The 20,181-nt window shown below is 62.6% G+C and overlaps 2 protein-coding genes across 7 annotated transcripts in view; one reads left to right on the top strand and one right to left on the bottom strand.

Moving 5' to 3' along the window:
* The window catches only part of RALGDS (ral guanine nucleotide dissociation stimulator), a 38,921-nt gene extending 32,291 nt beyond the window's left edge, over positions 1–6,630 (top strand). For 4 of the 5 annotated variants that reach the window (XM_037036484.1, XM_037036480.1, XM_037036482.1 and 1 more), the window contains exons 10-18: positions 101–169; positions 516–602; positions 1,109–1,141; positions 1,460–1,581; positions 1,786–1,881; positions 2,141–2,342; positions 2,490–2,732; positions 3,808–3,922; positions 5,599–6,630. In XM_037036484.1, coding sequence (XP_036892379.1) covers positions 101–169; positions 516–602; positions 1,109–1,141; positions 1,460–1,581; positions 1,786–1,881; positions 2,141–2,342; positions 2,490–2,732; positions 3,808–3,922; positions 5,599–5,774 — 1,143 coding nt within the window. In that variant the 3' untranslated portion in view covers positions 5,775–6,630. The remainder of the gene's footprint in view (positions 1–100; positions 170–515; positions 603–1,108; positions 1,142–1,459; positions 1,582–1,785; positions 1,882–2,140; positions 2,343–2,489; positions 2,733–3,807; positions 3,923–5,598) is intronic. The other variant, XM_037036483.1, reaches the window with a different exon arrangement.
* Positions 6,631–9,851: 3,221 nt separating this feature from the next.
* On the bottom strand, positions 9,852–17,531 carry CEL (carboxyl ester lipase). 2 transcript variants are annotated; one of them, XM_037036868.1, is made up of 11 exons: positions 17,456–17,531; positions 15,313–15,463; positions 15,099–15,221; positions 14,712–14,909; positions 14,112–14,242; positions 13,830–13,937; positions 13,282–13,399; positions 12,003–12,189; positions 11,626–11,829; positions 10,671–10,868; positions 9,852–10,385 (listed from the first exon to the last, which is right to left on the bottom strand). In XM_037036868.1, exons 1-11 carry the CDS (start codon positions 17,519–17,521, stop codon positions 9,938–9,940), a joined length of 1,932 nt encoding a protein of 643 aa, XP_036892763.1. In that variant the 5' UTR covers positions 17,522–17,531; the 3' UTR covers positions 9,852–9,937. The 2 variants fall into 2 exon arrangements, with proteins under 2 accessions (XP_036892763.1, XP_036892764.1); XM_037036869.1 differs by lacking the exon at positions 13,830–13,937 and adding an exon at positions 13,539–13,646.
* Between the last annotated feature and the right edge of the window lie 2,650 nt (positions 17,532–20,181).

Raw genomic sequence — 20,181 nt, 5'->3', positions numbered from 1 at the left:
CTGTCCAGGCATGGGTGCAAATGACCAGACAGATCTGGGTGCATGTGGTGCGAAGGGCAAAGGGAGAAGTCCTCACTGACCCCGTCCTCTACTCTGGTAGGAGGGGACCTCCAAGTTTGCCACCCTGGAGATGAACCCCAAGAGGGCCCAGAAACGGCCAAAGGAGACGGTGAGCCTGCCCAAGACCTGGGAGAGTCAGGGGCTGACCTCCTCTGAGCCCTGACCCATGGGTGTCTCAGGGGGACTAGGTAGAGCCACCAGGGCAACGGGCCTGGAAGAGGCGGGTGCAGGGATTTAGGAGTGGGGAGGTCCAGAGACCGTATAATCTTGGGGATTGGCCAGATACCAGGCCTGGAAGGTGACTAGAGGGACTTTGGGGTCCAGAGACATGAAGAGGTTGGTGCCCAAAGATCCACAGGCTGCTTCCAGCAGGAGGCCTGGGGCCTGCCAGGGCTGAGGGGTTGCCAGGGGAGTGGCCACGTACCCACTTATCCCCTCCCACCCTGACACCACAGGGTGTCATCCAGGGCACCATCCCCTACCTGGGCACGTTCCTCACGGACCTGGTGATGCTAGACACCGCGATGAAGGACCACCTGTATGTGAGTGAGCCGTGGGCCAGGGGGCCAGGAGGCCGGGAGGGGGCCGGGCTGGGCCCTGAACCCCGGAAGGAGCACACCCCTCACTGGGCCCTGAGCTCCCCACACGGCACACCTCATCTCATGAGGGCCCCCTGGCCCCTGTGTGTTGGGGCACCTGCCCTTCTTACCAGTGGGTGACCAGCTTGCCATCTGGCTGGTGGGCTCAGAGCTGCAGGAGAGTTCAGGGAGAGCCCCGCCCTTGGGCGGTACTCATGGGCAAGAAGCCAGACCCTCCAGGGTCAGGTGTCTGGTGGCCAAGCAGGGCCCTCTTGCCCAAAGGCCTCAGTCTTCCCTCCTGACCTCTCAGAGGGTTGAGCAAAAAGGTCCCCCCAGCACCCATCCAAGGTCCAAGCTTATGGACACGGTCTGCCCCCTGGTGTGTGCTTCTGGTAGTGCAGCCTGGAGGGAGTGTCAGGTCGTCTCAGGCAAGGAGACATTTTCTGATGGGCTTTGGCTCTGCCTTCCAGGGGAGGCTGATCAACTTCGAGAAGAGGAGGAAGGTGAGTAGCCACAGCCGGCACCTCGGGACTGGAAATCGGAGGCACCCCCTGGGCAGAGCATTCTTGACTGTGTCCCCATTCCTGACCTATGGGTGGGGAGAGTGGGGCACAGGATAGGGGGAACCTCTCCCAGGGCAGGGTGGGGGTGGGGTTGAGAACCAAGGTTCATTGCCTGGGGAAAGACTGTGTGAACCCAGCTCTGAGAGTCGGGTCAGGCCTGGGGAGGGCAGAGAAGAGGAGGGAGCCCAGAGCCTGGGCCCTAGCCCGACCGCCACGCCACTCGGGCCATCACTGTCCTGCCCTGCCCTCTGGCCCCAGGAGTTCGAGGTGATCGCCCAGATCAAGCTGCTCCAGTCGGCTTGCAACAACTACAGCATCGAGCCTGAGGAGCAGTTCGGGGCTTGGTTCCGTGCCACGCAGCGGCTCAGCGAGACCGAAAGGTGAGGCCAGGGTGGGAATCGGACCCGTCACCACCGGGCTGTCCCCAGAGCCAGCTCCAGAGACTGTGCCGTGGGTGGGAGATCAGCACTGGACCCTGTCGCCTGGCAAGATGGCCTGGTGTCCAGACTCCAGCTGTGGGCAGGCGCTGCGAGGGGGACCTTGTGTGGCTCAGGCTGACCCACAGCCGCCACTCTGCCCTGCAGCTACAACCTGTCCTGTGAGCTGGAGCCCCCCTCTGAATCAGCCAGCAACACCCTGAAGGCCAAGAAGAACACAGCCATCGTGAAGCGCTGGAGCGAGTAGGTGCCCATGTGCGGCAGGGGCCCCTCTGGGCAGAGGGGGGCCAGTAGCTGGCACTAAGGTCTCAGCCTCTCCGCTGACCAGCCCACTGACCAGGGGCATCACCTCACCTGGCTGGGCCTCAGTTTCCTCCTCTGAAACGGGGTGATGCTAAATGATGTTAGGTGACTGGCTGAGCACTCGGCCCGGTGCCTGGAGCAGATGTGGGGGATGCACCCCAGGGGAGGCCTCCCCCAAGTAACCCAGCCTTTTCTCCAGCCGCCAGGCCCCCAGCACGGAGCTGAATACCAGTGGCAGCTCGCATTCCAAGTCCTGTGACCAACTCAGGTGTGGCCCCTACCTCAGCAGCGGGGATGTCGCCGACGCACTCAGCGTCCACTCAGCGGGCTCCTCCAGCTCCGACGTGGAGGAGATCAACATGAGCTTCGTCCCAGAATCCCCCGACGGCCAGGAAAAGAAGGTGACCGCCCCTTCCGCACAGCCCTTCACAGTCCCTCCCTTCCAGTTCCCCCCGCACACCCACAGACGGGGCAGGGATGCCCCAACTCCTAAAGAGAGCCCTTTGGAGCCCTGGCCTGGGGCTTCTGCTGATGAGGCCCCCCCACAGTTCTGGGAGTCGGCCTCGCAGTCGTCGCCGGAGACCTCCGGCATCAGCTCGGCCTCCAGCAGTGCCTCGTCCTCCTCGGCCTCCACCACGCCCGTGGCCGGCACCCGCACCCACAAGCGCTCCGTCTCAGGGGTCGGCAGTTACAGCGCCTCACTGCCGCTCTACAACCAGCAGGTGGGCGACTGTTGCATCATCCGAGTCAGCCTGGATGTGGACAACGGCAACATGTACAAGAGCATCCTGGTGAGTGCGGTGGGAGGCGTCCCCGTGGGGCCCCCGCCTGCCAGGCCACAGCAGGGGCTGGACTCCCCGTGCCATCCCACCCTCCCGAGGCGGCCTGCCAGTGGGTCCGGTCAGGAGGGACGGGGGAGAAGACGCCAGGGCGAGATGGCAATCAGATGAGGGCCGTAGGTACAGGTCCTGTCACAGCCGGGAAGGGCCTCGCTGGTGACGCCCCTGGAGGGCAGTGTCCCAAGGTGGGGGTGTGCTGGGGGTTAGTGGGACAGCAGGCAGGCCCAGGGTGAAGGAGCAGGGGTCAGGGATAAGAGTCAGGGTCACAGAAGTGTCAGAAGGAAACAGGAGCCACTGGAGGTTGGGGCAGAAGACAGTGGTGACCTGTGACTTTAGTCTCCTGAGGGGATGGGCTGGTGGCGATGGGAGATTCGGGCAAGTGGAGCAGGAGGTCGTGGGGGCTGGTGGCTGTGGGGGCGGCCAGCGGTGTCAGACACTGCGTGTCACTGAAGGCCAAGGTCGAGCCAGCGGGATTGAGCCCTGGGGGTGGAAGGGACCCTCCCCGTCCTCCAGAAGTGGGCTTAAGAGGAACCCTTGCTGCCCTCCATCCCCGCTGCCCCCCACAACTGGGTCAGGTGCCCCGTGACACAGGCACCCATGTGACCCTGTGTCTGAGGCTCTCTTGCACTCTGGCCTTTGGGGTGGAGGCAGCAGCAGGGATCGGCATGTGCCCCAGGGTGGGCCTGGCGTGTGGGTGGCCCCTGGACACCCTGTGGATGCCACACCGGGGCTGTCCGTTCCCCAGACTCCCTGTTACTGAAGCTGCAGGGGCAGGCGGTCTCCCCACGTGGTACGGGAGGAGGTGGCAGGCTTGTGGGGGGAGGGGGAGAAGGAACAATTGGGAAAGACCCCTCATGGTTGAGACCCCCCTTGGAGGACAGGAGAGGGGGTGTCTCCTGTCCCATCCAGCCAGAGGCTGTGACCCTGAGCACAGTGCTGAGGCGGCTCCATGGGTCCCTTGGCCGTCCCACTCCCAGGACCCCCTCTGGGATCCTTACCCTGATGGCCTGTCCCCATCCGGATCCAGGTGACCAGCCAAGATAAGGCCCCAGCAGTCATCCGCAAGGCCATGGACAAACACCACCTGGACGAGGGCGAGCCGGAACACTACGAGCTGGTGCAGGTTATCTCGGATGAGCGGAGTAAGCTGGGGCCCGGGGTGGGCCGGGGGGTCAGGGGACCGCACCTTACCCTGGCTGCAGCCCCGAACACAGGCCTGCAGGGGAGGGGCAGGCTCTGCTCACACCCGCCCGCTCCAGGGCGCCCCCCACCGGGGTCGGGACCCCAGGTCAGAGCTGCAGTGAAAAGACTTTTCTCCTGGGGGCAGAGCAGCCTGGTGGCCCAGCCCACAGCCCGTGGTGGTGGGGGGGTGGGCGGCGCTTTCTGGCTAGGACAGGACATGTGTGTCAGGAGACTGACTCTGGGGGCCTGAATATCGCGTGGGTTAAAACCCACATTCATAGGCCATCGTCTCAGCCCGTCCCAGCTGCTGTGACAAACCCACAGACTGAGAGCTTGTGAGCAATAGAAATGTGTCCCTCCCAGTTCCAGAGGCTGGGGTCTGGGCCCGGGGCCCAGTGTGTTCGGTCGAGGTCAGGCAAGGGCCGACTTCGAGGCTGCAGCCTGCTGACTTCTGGGGGTGTCCTCACATGGGGAGGGGTGGCTCCCTGGGGTCGCTTATAAGAGTGCTCAGTCCCGCTCACAGGGGCCCCACCTTCAGGAACTCACCGCCTCCCCAAAGCCCTAACTCCTGATCCCTTGGAAGTCAGGGTGTCAGCGGGAATTCCGAGGGGACACAGGCATTCAGCCCGTGGCAGGAGGACTTGGGAGCAGCACAGCATTCTGAGCCCTGGGGAAGGGAGAGGAATGCACTCTGAGTGCAGATTCGGGGCCGGCCACGCTCCCCTCCCACGCCGGAAATGAGGGGCCGGTGGGTCTGTGGAAGCAGGCTGGGGCGAGTAGGTCTGCAGTGGTGAGCACACGAGACACAGAGCTTGCTCCTGTACGGCTCGTTAATCGTGGTGGTGTTTCCCACACCGGGGTTGTCCGTGCGTCTCTTCCGCCTTCTCCTTTGCCCTGAGCTCGTCGCCCGCTCTCTGCCTCAGCCCCAGAAGTTGGTAATGCCCCCTCGATCCCTCGAGGTTGGTTCCTAAATCCCTTCTTACCTTCTTGCACCACCTTGGTGAGCAGGCAGGGCAGGCGCGACCCTTGTTACGGAGAAGGAATACAGGGGGTGTGCACAGGTTCAGGGCCTAGGGCGGGGGTGTCAGACTCATTGTCACCGGGGGCCCCCTCAGCCTCGGGTTGCCTTCACAGGTCTGAACGCAATGTCAGGACTGCGTAAACGTAACTCCTCCTTCACAGTCAAGCGAGAGCTCGGGGCTGCTGCCAGGTGGAAACAAGGTGGAGGGCCGGATTCAGCCCACAGGCCTTGTGTTTGCCACCTGTGGCTTAGAATGAGTCACAGGATGGAACGGGCCCAGATTCCAGCCCGGCAGGGGCATGGCAGGCTCCAGGCCAGAGGGTACAGGTGGGGCGTGGGGGCCGAGTGAGGACCTGCAATGCCTGGTGCCCAGGCGACGAATAGGGCTGCCTGTCCCTGGGCTCAGAGCTCTTGTCCTGAGCGGGGCAGGACTCAGGGGAGGTGGTCAGGGCTCTAAGCACCTCGGGTCAGTGTCATTGAGATGGGTCCTTTGTGGTCCCGGAGTCAGGGCAGGGGTCTCAGTCTCCCACCAAGGTCCACTCTGGGGCCCCCACGTGTCGAGGCAGCACCCTGAGGGGCCTCACCCTGACCACCCCTCCACCCCGCCCCGACCAGAGCTGAAGATCCCTGACAACGCCAATGTGTTCTACGCCATGAACTCCGCTGCCAATTACGACTTCGTCCTGAAGAAACGGACCTTCACCAAGGGGGCAAAGGTCAGGCACGGGGCCAGCTCCACCCTCCCCCGCATGAAGCAGAAGGGACTCAAGATTGCCAAGGGCATCTTCTAGCAGGTCCCCCAGGCTGGCCCAGCCACAGGCCCGCCCTTTCCAGGATGGAGCTGGCCGAGCAATGAGCCAGTCACAGATGACAGTGGCACCAGCTAGGCAGGCGCCTTCCAGGGCCCCGCCTGCCAGCCCAGGCCACCCCCGACTCCAGTTTCACCCTGGACCTCTCTCGCTGCCGGGATTGACGCCTGCACGTCCACAGGCTGACCCGGCCTCCCGTGGACCACCTTAGGTGCCTTCCGCTCTGTGGACCCAGAGGACTCGCCGACTTTGCCAAGGAGCGCTGCCAAGGGGCATGGAGCCCTGCCCGCCACGGGGCATGCTCCCGCTACACCTCCCTCACACCCGCCCAGGTGTGGGTCACTGCCACTCGTGCCCACGGGCACCCCGGGGCGCGACCCCTGCAGCTCTCTCCTCACAGCCACGGGCACCGGCCGTGCCACTGCCGGGGTCCCGGCCCGCTGCCACCGCTCCAGCCTTCCTCAGGCTGCACCAAAGATTCCATCGTCAGGGCCAGCCGAGAGGGAGCCCGCGCCCGACCCCGGCCCGCCCGAGGAGAGGAGAGGCCCTCCTCCTGGACCCCTCTACCCCCGGTGCACAAGGGCGGTCCCAGCCGGGGCCATTGACAACACGTCTCACGACACTGCAGGTCCACTCGCCACTGCGCCCTGGGCTGCAGGAGACCGAGACCACACGGGACAGGGTCCGTGGGAAAGGAGGGCTGGGGGGAGGGGAGGGCATTGAGTATTTGTATAAAAGGCAAAAACCATGTTTACCGGTTGGGGAGGGGCAATATTTATTTGTTGTAAATAGAAAATGCTAGACTTGAATATTATATTAAAATCCTGTTTCTACGATAGCCTGGGAGTGGCGCTTCCCTTTCGCTTCCCCTGCCGATTTAAAGGCCCTGCAGATGCACACAGTCCGTGTGCAGCTCAGACGTGGCTGCGTGTTCTCTGCCGGGAGGCGGGCGGGGCAGCGCCCCCCCCACCCCATGTCTGGCTCCCGCGGGCACGCCCAGTCCCACGTCCACAGGGTACGCATCAACTTGAGTGTCACTCACCTGGGCAGCGAGCTGAGACAGGATGTGCAGGACACCTGAGATTAGAGGTCAAGGTGCCTTCGAGGGGCACAGAGAGTCAGGCGTCTTCAAAAGCAACTCTGGGGCAGAAACTGGTGAGTAAGGAGCCCCGAGGGTCAGTCTCTCTGTGGAAACGACTGTTACGCTGGAGGGGTCTACCAGAATCATCAGCCTTGGGGCTCTGGGACCTCATCAGATGCAACAGTCGGGGTGGCTGAATGGGGGGGCCGTGCCGCTGAACTTGAACAGGCAAGGAAGTCTCTGCCAGGTCACACGCTGCAGACAGGGACCTGGGGACAGAGACCAGGGGCCACCCACAACAAGAACTGCAGGCTTTGCAAAAACCATTTGGAGAAATTTCTATAGAAACAGGCCGCCCCCCTCAACCAGCCACAGAAAGACACTCGAGGAGAACCGGCTCTTCAGATTCCACGTTGTAACACTCGGTACCCAGTTCTCAACCCGTCACAGAGCGCAGGAAATGGGCCCGTTCCTGGGGGACACGACCCCAGAGGTTGAGATGCCGCGCCGTGGTCCGGCCCTCAGGGCCCCCGGCGTGGCGTTACAGTCGACTTTAGAGAAATACAAGGGCTGTTGAGAGAGGGGCACCACCGTCAGCAGCACACGCTGGCGTGCTGTCCGGCCCCCGGGAGGAGTGGAGTTCTGATCCACGCCGCCGCAACAATGGGCCCCGGACGTGGGATTCCACTGAGAAGAAATATCTGGACCAGGCAAACTGACTGAGACAGGAAGGTGACTAGATTAGTGGTGGCGTGGCGGGGGGCGGCGCTGCCGAATGCGTGCAAAGTTTCTGGTTGGGTGATGAAAACTCTGGACCCAGCCATGGTGCTGTCACCGTACTGTGGGTGCTGATAGTGTCCCTAAACTGCGCTCCTAAAAGCAGTTAAGTTAGCGTGTTATGTGTTGTGTATATTTCCCCCCGATTTTTATTTATTTATTTGTGTATTTTTAGGTAACCCACATGTGTTTTTTGTTATTTTTTAAAGATTTTATTTATTTCTCTTTAGAGGGGAAGGGAAGGAGAGAGGGAGAGAAATATCAACGTATGTTTGCCTCTCATGTGTCCCCTGCTGGGAACTGGCCCGCAACCCAGGCATGTGCCCTGACTGGGAATCGAACCGCGATCCTCTGGTTTGCAGGCCAACTCGCAATCCACTGAGCTACACCAGCCAGGGTTCCCCCTGATTTTTAAATAATAACAGTTGCGAGTACCCACTCCTGACCCAGGACGTGACTGCCTTTTAGGGGAGGCAGAGGCCATAGTTTCGGCTTGTCCTGGGGTTGCTCTTGACCTCCAGTGAGGAGTCTAGATTTTAGTCACGTTAGCTCCCACAGGTCCGAAAGGGTAGCTGGGCCGAGCCCTTGGAGCCCGCGGTGCCCTTGGCCCAAATCTGGGCTTCAGTTAGGTCCTGGGGAGGTGGGCGGTTTGACCCCCTCTCATGGGGGAAGGTGAAAGGTAAGGTGTGGGAGGGAAGGGGAGGAGGAACACCAAGGCTGCCTGCCCACGGGTGCAGCCTTGCTGAGAAAATCCTGAATCGTGTCCGAGAGGCAGAACTTGGTCCGAGCCCCACCCCTGAGGGTCTCCCATGGAGATCAGGGCTAAAGAGCAACAGCCAGCCCTGCAGGCACCTCCCAGACCCCGGACAGCCTCCGGCCTGCCTCTCAGTGTTTCGACTTCAGCCCCGGAGACCGCCTGGAAAGGCAGAGCCGAGTGGATTGTGGGCCACCCGGAATTATCCCGGTGGCTGCCCGAGTCGGGGCTCAGAGGGCTCGCCTCCACCTGGCCTGAGCGCACACCCGGTCCCGATAGCCCAAGCCGTTCTGACGTGGCCTAGCTAAGCAGGAATGTGACTTCCTGGGTGACAGGCCGTGGGACTGTGCTTCCTTCAACAAGGGGGACAAATGCCAGGTCCCAGGGCCAGGAGAAGGCACTGGGGTTCGAGGGGACCCTCTTGTGGCACAGGAGGCCCCAGAGAGCAGACTGCACAGGCAGAGACACTTGGAGAAGGCGTGTGTGTCCCGTGGCGAGGACGGCGCGCTGGGGCCCCTCGTGTCTCATGCGTGTCCCCGAGAGCAGGGGACATAGGTGAGGGCACAGCTGAGGCCTGCACTCAGTGGGGGTCCATCCCCTCAGCCTTTGACCAGGAATCCCCCCTTTATGCTCGAGAGCCCTTGACCCAGCCCGGCAGTCCAGGGGTCCCAGGGCAGCCCAAGTACCCCTGTCTCTCCAGGGCGGGGCTTGTCCTCGCGCCGCTCTGATGCTAGAGCTACAGGACGTGGCTGTCTGGGCCTCGGCGTCCCGTCTGTGGGCCGGAGAGGGAGAGGAAGTAGTCGGCCGGTCCCCTGGCACAGCACCCCGACACATGCACCCATCAGGCTGGGCCGCCCAGGATTCCAGAACCTTCTCTCTGAGCCCTCACCCTGCCCCGATGCTGTGGGCTTTGGAGTCTCGAGCCTGGGTTCGGATCCTTGCCCTGATGGCCTGGGGCACGCGCCTCCTCTCAGGGCCTGTTTCTCTCAAAATGCCAGTGACCGTTTAAAGGGGTCCTCAGTGCCCCCGCCTCAGGATGGGCCCAGGCCCCTGCCTGGGGGGGGGGGCAGCCACCGCCCAGCCCTCTTGCACCTTGTGTTTCTGAACGTCCAGTGCGATGCTTTCTTCTGTCTCTGACTTGGGTCCGCCTGGAGGCGGAATCCATTTCTCTTCCCAGGCCAGTTCCCGAGCCCGGAGGGCTGGGCCGCACTGGGCCTGTTCACACTTCGGGCAGAACTAGCCCCTCAGAGCCAGCAGCCTGGCATGGGGGGCCCACGCCTGAGTGTGGCTCTGGCTCTGCCCCTTCTCAGACCCTGTTCCCTCCTCTGAAATGCGGCTGTCATGGCACTGTCCACGTCCCGTGCCGGAGACTGACAGAGACCGAGGAGCACCAGGCCCTACACCGGCAGTGACTGAGGTCGAGAGAGCAAAGAAAGACGCCAGCCGGAGAGAGAGGAGGCTTTATTCGGGAAGAGCCTGGGAGCAGGCAGGCTCCCCGGGGTCCCACCCTGTGGCCTCTTGGGGCCAAGGACTTTAGAAGCCAATGACTGCAGGCATCTGAGCTTCCTCAGAGTCACCTGCAGGGGCCATGAGGGTGGCCTCAGAATCATCCTCCGGGGGCCCAGGGACAGCCTCAGAGTCACCCTGGGGGGGCGCGGTGGTGGCCTCGGAGACACCCTGGGGGGGCGCGGTGGTGGCCTCGGAGTCACCCTGGGGGGGCGCGGTGGTGGCCTCGGAGTCACCCTGGGGGGGCGTGGTGGTGGCCTGGGACTCATCCTGGGGGGGCACGGGGGTGGCCTCGCCCTCGGTGACTGTGGGCAGTGCCTGGTAGGTCAGGGCCCAGTAGTGCAGGTATTTTCTGCGTAGGTGCCGTTTCATGGACGTGCCGTCCATCTTCTTGTTGATCTCCAGGTAATTGCCGTTTTCCAGGGTGTAGGGGTCCCAGTGTGCGGGCACAGGCAAGTGACCCATGTTGGGGTCCCTGCAGTGAGACGAAAGGGGATGTGGGGGTGGGGGACCCACGCCCCCACGTGGCCCCGGCTCGCCCGGGCTGCCCTCTGCCCTCCGTGCCGACCCGACCATTGGGCACCTCCCTGAATCCTGGGCAGCAGCCTGGCTCGTGCCCATCCCGGGGCCCAGCCAGCAGCTCTTACCCTCACACACACGTTGGGGGCTGAGGGAGGTTAAGTGTAAGGGGACAGGGACTAGAACCCAGGCCTAGAGGGCCAAGGTGATGGGAGGCCCCAGCTCCCTCACCCCGCCTTACCCGGTTCTGGCAAAGTTGGTCCAGTAGGCGATCATGGCCTTGGAGACGGTCCTGTCCTGGGCCCGGTAGCCCGGAGGGGTGCTGAAGGGCTTCCCAAAGACGTACTGGATGTCGTCCGCATGGTCGGCCCCCACCCAGCTGGGGTAGATAGGCATCCGCGAGGGGTGGGAGAACAGGTAGCTATAGGTCTTGGCACTCCTGTGGGGGGCACAGGACAGCACCCGGGTCGGTGTGGGGCTCACCTGGGCCGCCCAGCCCGGAGCGGGGCCTGGAGGGGCCCCAGGAGGGCACCAGAGAAGGGCTGGCAGTTCCCCAGGCTCATGCACAGCCTGGGTCCTTGCCCCTGGGGAAGGGGAAGCCGTGGGCCAAGTTCATGGGTTTGTGCCTTCTACAAGTTCAATTGCACACCCGTCTGCTTCACCTCCACAAAACAAAGAGGCGCCTTCCCCCTGCAATTCAGTATCAAGGCAGATGCTTTTCTCCGAGGATGAATGGGTGTTTTTCCTTTGATGGGCCCGGGGTTCTGCTCTCAGGGGTTTCCTTGTTGGCCTTGACTGACAGGAAGCTCAGGGCTGAATTCATTGCTTAGTTTGCTGCAAAGTCCTCGTCCTGGACCTCTGGGTATGATTTCATCTTCCTACTTTTTAAGCATTCCTCCGTTACTTTTTATTCTCACTGGCTGTTACTGTGTAGAGGGTCCCCACTGCAGAGACCATCACAGAGTAGGGTGGGCAGCAGACCCGAGAGATTTGCAGGGGGAAGGCTTGGGGCTGAGGGAGGGTTTTGCCCCCCTCCCGAGGCTGGGAGGTGGCAAGGAGGGGCCTTCTCAAATTTTGTCCGGCCTGGGGGACGACAAGGGCACAGGCACCACCAGCAACCCCGTCACGGCTGCCCCCGGTAGGGCGGCAGTGGGTGGCCGTGTGCCTCCGAGTGGGCCCCCCGCCCAGGTTCTCACTTGGCGTTGGCTCTGTGCTGGGCCAGGGCCATCTGCGTGGGCATCAGGAAGAGGGTGTCAGTCTGGAAGTCCACTACTGTCTTCTTCATGGCCTCCTGGGATGCGTCTTGGGCCCAGGGTGCAGTGTAGAAGTCGAAGGTGGCCCTGGCGCCCCTCGGCCCCTTGCTGATGGTGAGCCTGCTGACCAGCTTGAAGAAATCCTCACTGCACGGACAGAGCCGGCACTGGACCCGACACCCAGGGCCAGCGGGAAGGGAGTTGCCCCCACCCCCCGAGGGCTGCAGTGGCCCTCCACCCGCACGTGCCGACTGCCTCGCCCAGCGGATGCTTCCCCTCACTGCCCTTGGGCCCTGCCCTGGGCCCTGCATCCTACTCACCCTGTGACAGTCTGCTTGTTCTTGTCGATGGCGGGCGTGTCAACGGTGGCAAAGATGTGGCCGTCCATGTTGTTGGTGCCAGCGATGTAGTCGATGTCGGCCGCGTTGGCGAACAGGCGGGTGGGGTGGTCGGGGAGGAAGTCTCCATCGGTGACGGGGAGGAAGCCCAGGTAGTGCACCATGGGGTCTGCGTGGAGAGCGGCAGGTGCTCACAGCCCCCAGAGCCCCGCTTGTCCCCGGGACAGGGGGGAGCCTTCCCGCTGCCTCTGTTCAGGACTGGGGACCTCAGCCTGTCGCTCGGACAACGGACAGGGTAATTCTGGGTGGCGGGGCCATCCCCGGGGTGTTGAGCAGCACAGCATCCCCGGCCCCAGCCGCTGGGTGCCAGCAGCACCCCTCCCCAGTGTGACAGCCCAAACTGTCTGCGGACTCTGCCACATGACCCCAGGGGACAAACTCGCCCAGACTGAGAACCACTGGACCAGCCCCCACGTCTGTCCCCTCGCGGCAGGGAAGTCCCTGTCCCCTCCCTGGGCGGGAATCAGGAGGAGGGAGACCAAGAGCAGTTGAGGGGCCGATGGAGGAGGCAGGGTTCTCTCCTAGTCTGTTAGCCAGACGCTGTACCGGGTCTGCATTGCCCTGCAGGCCCCTGGACCAACCCTGAAGGGACCGCGGGGCTGGCTCTGGGCCGGCGGACCTGCTGGCCTTCGTCATGTCCAGCCCGGATTTCCTTCCGTTGAGAAAATGGTTGGTTTGCACTTTAGTCCACGTGGTTTGCTTTGGTTCTGCCTGCCTGGCACTTGTGGCTTAGTGAGGCACAGATAGATGAGGGGTCCCTGAACTTGGCCTTGGAATGAGTAAGAGAGCATTGCAGCCTGCTGGGCTGATGAGGCCGACACTCCCAGGCTGTTTCAGACAGGGACCCCCAGCCCTCCCTGGGGACAGAGTGGCAGAGCTGGGCAGGCCAGATGCTGCCACAGGTGTCTGGTGGTGTTCGCCAAGTTGGGGAGCGGGGGGGAAGAATGGACAGTCATCAAGTACGAAGGCTCTCGATCCGGGGTCCCTAGAATTGTGTGTCAGTGATGGTGTGCGTGTGCATTCTTGGGGGGAGGACAGATGTTCATCAGCTTCTCAAAGGGGTCAGGAACCTCAGAGTGGCCCCCTCCCAGCAGCCAGCTGGGGCCCTGAGACTCCGCAGGGCTTTGGAGGCCCCGAGACCTGCTGCACTTCCTGTTCTCTGCGGGAGCAGGGCCCCCCCCCACGTGGAGCCCCCACTCACAGTCCATGCCTGCCAGGGGCATCTTATAGGCCATCGTCAGGGCACGGGGGTCGGTGACCTTCAGACACTTGGCCATCCTGGCCGTGTCGTCCGTGGGGCAGCCCACCTTCTTGGCAATCTGGGGATGGGGGTGGGTAGGTGAGGCCAGCCCTGGGGTGATGGGGAGGTGGGACGGAGAGTAGAAAGGAGGAACTCCTGTCCCTGCTCCCCCAGCTTCTAGACCGCGCCCCTCACCCCACACCAAAGCTCCTCTTTACCGTTTTGGCCCAGGAGAGAGGGTTCTTCTGGATGGACCAGGGGCTCAGTGCCACGCCGCTCTGGCTGATGGCTCGCCGGATGAGACCCTTGTTGTAGGGGGAGAGGGTCTGCAACACACAGAGGCCCCGTCGTCACCACGGCCTGGCCCGCCTGCCCATTCCAGGCTCCCCCCCGCCAAGGNCCCTGGGGTGATGGGGAGGTGGGACGGAGAGTAGAAAGGAGGAACTCCTGTCCCTGCTCCCCCAGCTTCTAGACCGCGCCCCTCACCCCACACCAAAGCTCCTCTTTACCGTTTTGGCCCAGGAGAGAGGGTTCTTCTGGATGGACCAGGGGCTCAGTGCCACGCCGCTCTGGCTGATGGCTCGCCGGATGAGACCCTTGTTGTAGGGGGAGAGGGTCTGCGACACACAGAGGCCCCGTCGTCACCACGGCCGGCCTGGCCCGCCTGCCCATTCCAGGCTCCCCCGCCAAGGACGGCAAGAATGTCAGCTCCAGCCCCGCCCACCCCGCCCCCATGGGCTCCCTCCAACCCCCTTAGAGGAAGGCCCGCCCTTCCATCCCTGTCCCCAGACCTGCAGAGAGACGCTGGCACCTCCGGCGGATTCCCCAAAGATGGTGATGTTGTCAGGGTCCCCCCCAAAGGCTGCGATGTTCCTCTTTACCCACGCGATGGCCATGTGCTGATCTCGAAGGCCGTAGTTACCTGGGCAGGTGGGGTGAGGCCTGTGTCAGGGGCCTCGGGCGGGGACTGCAGTGGGACGAGGGCGGGTCCCAGGAGGCAGGTGGGAGGGGGTGTTGGAGAGGGCACAGGGGTTGGGGCAGACACCCACCGAGGAGCAGGAGGCCATGGCCCCTCTCGTCTCCTTCCTGCAGTTTCTGTGTCCCCCCAAGATGCCACCTCCATGTCTCATCTCTGTCTCTTTCCCTCCGCTCCCTGTCCCCACCCCCTGGTCCCTTTCTGGGTCTCTGTCTGTCTGTCTGTCAGCCTTTCCTCTTTCACGGCGGCTGCCCAGGGACTCCTGTGTCTCACAGTCCATCTCTAGCTTCCCGGCTCTGCGAATAGAATTCTGGGCCTTCCAGGGGGCCTCTCAGGGAACGTCTGGGATCGAGGGATGCTGAGGGTCATCCCCACCAGGCTCCCCCCATCCCTGTGCCCAAGGCACCCAGCGGACCTGGCAGGTTGGAGTCCCCGGTGCTGAGGAAGCCCAGGGGCCCGACGCGGTAGTTGAAGGTGACCACGATGACGTTGCCCCGGGTGGCGATCTCCTCGCCGTCGTACAGGTAGTTTTTGAGGATATTGGCCCCTTGGCCGGACCCCATGAGGAAGGCGCCCCCGTGGATCCAGATCATGACTGGCAGGTCCCGGGAGACTGAGGCAGGAAAGAGGGCCTGGTGACCCCAGGTGCTTCTGGCCTCCCTCCCCTCTGGGTGCTGACCTCAGGGCGGTTCAGATCCAGAGCCCCAGACACCACCTAGGGGCAGGGCTGGGGCCTCTGGCTGCCTGGGGGCTCCCCGTAGGACTGGGGGAGCTGGAGAACTCAGGGCAGGGGCAGGCACACCTTCCTTCTTGCCCTGGGGGACCCAGATGTTGAGGTAGAGGCAATCCTCCGAGCCGTAGGTGTTATCCTGGGTGATGGTGGCCTGGAGGCATCGCTTCTTGAAGCCTTTGGCCTTCAGGGTCCCTGCAGGTGGCCGGGGGGGCTGGCATGAGGAGGATGGCCCCACCACACCCACCCCTGCCACACGGCCTGCCCAGCACACACCCACTCGCACCTTGCCAGCCAGGGTGTTGCTGGGGGTTCTCCAGGGTCTTGGGGGCGGCAGCGAAGGGGATGCCCTTGAAGATGTCCACGTAGTTGCCAGAAAGGCCGAGCTTCTTGTTGACACCTTTCACAAAGCCCCCTTCCGTGTGCACAGCGCCCAGCTGGGGTGGGAGGCGGGCAGGCTTAGCGGTGCTCAGGCTGGGTGCCCCCCGCTGGGGTGGAGGGCAATCCCAGCAGGGCCTGGGGGCCCAGAGACAGCTTCAAGGAGGGGCTGGTATGCACCTGAGACCAAGACCCCCAGTCGCCCTCATTCCCAAAGGAGGGTGTCCTGCCCCAGAATCTCGGAGGAAGCTGCTTCAACCACTGTGCTCCCACTCGGGGAAGCCTTCTGACATGAGTGGAGGTTTGGATTCTGGCCTAGCTGTGACCGTGAGCCTCAGTTTCCCCATCTGTAAGATGGGTGACAGTGGTGTCTCCTAGAGCCTGTTAGCTGGTGCAGGTGCTGGCCACGGGAGATGCCTCGTGCCCAGCTGTGAGCTCCCTGAGTGGGGACCCTTCTTTCTCCTCCCCCGCCTCCAGCCGTCAGAACCTCCACTATGTGTCCAGTCCTCACACTGAGCTGGCCCTATGTGGGTGGCCTGGGGGCTGGCACTCCTCCTCCCCTCACCCTGGAGGGGACAAGGCTGTCCTGTTGGCTGTCGCTGATCAGAGCCAGCCTCTTATCCCCTCCCAGGGCTGCCTCCTGCCTGTCAGGGCAGCGGTGAGTGGTCACAGCTTCCTGGCTCTCACCTGTGCTGGGGTCTAGGTGGGCAAGGGCAGGGCAGCCCTGCTCCCAAGGCCCTGCCATGCTGGGCCAGGGGTCGGGGTGGCTGGGACTGGGGAGAGGAAGGGGCCAGAGCAGCACATGCCAGGTGCTTTGGGACAGGGGCAGGGGTCCTGTGGCAGGCGTAAGCCTGTGTTCTCTCTCGGTGTCTCTCATCTCCTCTTGGGGTAGGCTGCCCAGACTCCCAGGCACTTCTCCTGACTAGACTCCCTGGCCGGTGGGATGGGGTGGAGGGGTGGGGGCTATGTGACTGAGGTTGGCCCCAGCGCAGAGCGCCAAGGGCAGGGGGACCCTTGCCGTGGGGCAGCGTTCGTGTGGGGGGAGGTGGCGCTGGCTGCTGGAGCAACAAGGAGACAACCAGGTCCTTTTAGCATCCAGAAAAGGCCTCCCCCGAAGAAAGAGAGGGACTGCCCCTTGGTGGCAGAGGCAGCCCAGACCCGTCTCAGAACCTCCAGGGGATAGGGGCAGGTCCCGGGGCAGCGGGGAGATGAGAGCAGGGATGAGGGCACAGGACAAGGGGTAGGGAGACAGCAGGCGGAGCAGGGAACAGCCTGGAGGTGTGCTGGGCTCCCCCACTGAAGCGTGCGTGCTTGGAGCTGTTGGGCTTTCTGTCCTCAGAGCGGTTGGCCTGCCCTGTCCCTCACACCGGTGAGAGGACAGTTAGGAGGGACAGACTCTACAGATGCCCCCGGAGGCCTCCTGACCCGTCCTGCAGGGGACAAGGCCACTAGCTGGCAGGTGGGAGTAACCCCTTCTCAGGACAAGGGCGTTTTGCTGGCAGCCAGACTCCGGGTTGAACTAGACTGAGTCCCAGACCCCTGTTCAGACTCTTGGGGCTGCGTGATGTTGGGAAAATTGCTGGCCTGCTCTGTGTTGCCATAGCTCCCTTCTGTGAAAGGGAACACCTTCCATCGATCTGCCTGGAGAGAGGAAGCAGACGGAGGGAGGGGTGTGTGGGTCTGTTGCCAGACTCAGCAACCAAACGGGAAGTGGGGGCAGGGCCCCTACTTACATTTGCATTTCAAACAATGAATATTTTTTGTGCATGCATGTACCTGCATGCTGTGTGGGCACATCTATACCCAAAACTGCATGGTTTGTGAAACCCAGTTTAGCCGGGCATCCCGTATTTGGTCTGTGCCCCAGTCACCGTGCAAACAAGAGCGTGGCCAGGCAAGCCCCTGGAAGAGCTACTGGCTCTCTCTCTGGGGGCTGGGGGCCTCTTTCTGCCAGGGACTCCTCTGTCTGTCTTCCACTCTGCCGTCCCCAGTCCCCAGATCTGTGCGGCGGAGGACAGGGGCCCTGCCTCCTCTGCTGGGCTTTCGCTTACCTTCGCCGAGCTCACCGCTGCCAGGCAGCAGGTGAGGCCCCAAACCAGCAGCTGCAGGTGCCCCATGGTGTGTGCCTGCCTCTGCATGGCCCTGCCTCCAGCCCCTGGGTATTTATGGGGCTGGAGGCAGCTGGGAGCCTGCACTGGCAGCTGCCCGTGGAGGGTCCTTTTCTCCCCTCCTACCTCTGTCCCTTCTCCCAGGCTGGCCACACTCCAGGTGGTGTGCCCGAGGCCGGGAGACAGATGCGGTTTCCAGGCTGGGCCAAGGTCACACACGCCCCTGTGCATACACACTCACACATGTGTGCGGGTGCAAGGTGGCTGCTACCAGGTACCTGGGGCCCACAGTGTGCCTGGGCAGCTGCTGGGAACAGAGGCAGGTGGCACAGGGCAGGGGCTGCAAGGTCTGCGGGGGCGGGGCCTGTCTGGGTGCACAGCGCCCTGCATTCTGGCTCACCCACAAGGGCTCGGTGCCATCCTTAGAGGAGGGGGCATGATGTGTCTCCATGCCCTGCTTGAACCCCTGCCCCAACCCCCCGAGTTCAGCAAAGGATGTTTATAGGGGACTGGGCATGTGACTTCTGGGACTGAGGTGCTGTGTGTTACTGGGCCACCGTGTTGCTGGGCCTGGTTTCCAGGGCCCACTGGTGTGTGGTCTGAGCTGGGCATGGGGACCCTGCCCTCAGAGTGTGGGGAAGACCTCACACTCGGTGTGAGCAGGCCCAGGAGGGCAGGACAAGGGGCTTGGGTGAGCACAGGCATTGAGGAAAGGGGGCCATGGCCCAGCCCGGTGGGCTTCCTGGAGGAGAAGGAAGGGCTTGGGGCATCCCAAGAGAGACAGAGGGGCAGAGAGCGATGAGAGACAAAGACAGAGCCGGAGAGATGGGGAAACTGAGCACAGAGTGTGAAACAGCTGTGCCTCGGGGAGTGTGTCTGACTTTGGTAACCGGAGAAGGTTGTTAAAGAGGGAGAGACAACATGGACAAAGCCAAAGCTCTCGCCTTCGAGGGGTCTGGCCTCAGAGCTATCCCCAGTGAGGGGGTGCATCCAGGAGCCGGGGACAGCCCGAGTCCTCCCAGGCTGACAGCCCCTCAGCCTGGGTCCAGGCAGCCTCCTTGCTGCCTGGGACTGGTGCTCTTAACGCAGGCCGTGGAGGACCTCAGTGCGCCCACGGCTGTCCCCAGTACCCACAGGGATCTACACAAATCGGGCCTGCCTGCCCACAGGGTCCAGGGCCTCAAGCCGTGGGACATAGGTGGGGAGGAGTGCGGATGGGGGAAGCAGGAGCCAGGCGGGTGTGGCGGGGGCTGGGCAGCAGAGCCTGGGAGCAATGCTTGGGGGGCAAGGAAGCGCGTGTGCTGATGTGTTTTTCCCAGCTGTTGCGATCCTGAGAACCTGTTCTAAGTGATACCGAGTACGAGGGACGGGCCCGTGTGCTCAGGGACAGTCAGTGCGTGTTCTTTGTAGGAGGGAGGGGGCAGAGCCCCACATTTCAACGACTTGGGTGGTCACTTATTTAACAATACGGGGCCCACAGGGTCCCACACAGAATAGTTGACAACCCAGGGTGAGCATCCCCAAAACTTCCAGAAGAGACTAGCACCGTCTCGTCCACAGCCGCTGTGAGGTGAAACGCCGGAGCAAAGAGTCTTAAAAACCCGCCCACAAGCCCTGGCAGACAGGCCACCTCACCTGGCATGGGCCCAAGATACTCTCCCACTTCCGATGCCGTTACCAGGTTCATACCTAAAACCCCCGAGGGAGCGCTGTTCCAGTTGGCTCAGAGAGGGATGAGCATGGATGTGAAGGACTCCTCACGCTCCCGAAGTACAGAAACCAACCGCATGTGTTTCAAGGTCACGTATTGTTGACTTCCTGGAAACATCTGCCTTCTGGGTTACCAACATATTATATGGAGGTGCTTCCATTTTACTTGCGTTTACTAGTCAAGGAGACCAACACTTAGCAGGGAAACATGAGGTGAGTTTTGAACCGTGGCCCGTGGACCTGCCAGCAAGTTCAAGGACAGACTCGCAGTGCCTCTGGAACGGGATGCATGTATTTGTGGGTTTGCCCTCTCCCGTGGGAAGACTCCACGGCTAGTATTGGATGCTTGGAGGGTCTCTGGGTTCCCCAAAAGTCCGAGACATTTGGGTAACTGGGCTGGAGTATGAAGTCTGAATGGACGCGACTGACAAGGCAGAGCCCTCACCCTGTTGACTTAGTGGCACACAGGACTCGGGCAAGTACCTGAAATGACCTCCCCGGCTCGGAGCACATTCTGTGGGCAAACACACCTGTGTTGACACGGCAAGAGGCAGACACTGCGGCCAGATGGACGCTGGGCCTGCCTGGCGCCGCCATGAGACAGCGTTGTGGCCCACGACCGGTCGCAGAGGCAGGGCGGGCGGGCAACAAGTGCCACTGTGGGCGCGGGGCACACAGTTTGCTCTCGTGTTGTTGAGTCACCATCACTTTTCCCGCCAACAACTGCAAACCCAGTTCTGTCCTGTCTACCGAAGATCTGAGATGTAAAACCCTATCATTTTACTTTTTAATTGGGATCTGTATAAACTCACACTTTACTATGTTTGTTCGGGAAAAAAGATGTACTTCCTGGCTCTGTGGGTTCAAAAACACTAGAAAACTCAGGAGCAGCAGCCCCCTGGGCACCAGACTGGGGCCCCTGAACACCCCCCCACGGCGGCCAGGGACCGGGCATCCTG

The sequence above is a fragment of the Sturnira hondurensis genome, unplaced genomic scaffold (genome assembly GCF_014824575.4).
Source record: "Sturnira hondurensis isolate 20B ecotype Veracruz unplaced genomic scaffold, ASM1482457v3 Scaffold0022908, whole genome shotgun sequence".
NCBI classification, from domain to species: domain Eukaryota; kingdom Metazoa; phylum Chordata; class Mammalia; order Chiroptera; family Phyllostomidae; genus Sturnira; species Sturnira hondurensis.
The sequence above is the reverse complement of the archived record's forward strand: the minus strand, read 5'-3'. Positions and strand labels throughout refer to the sequence as shown.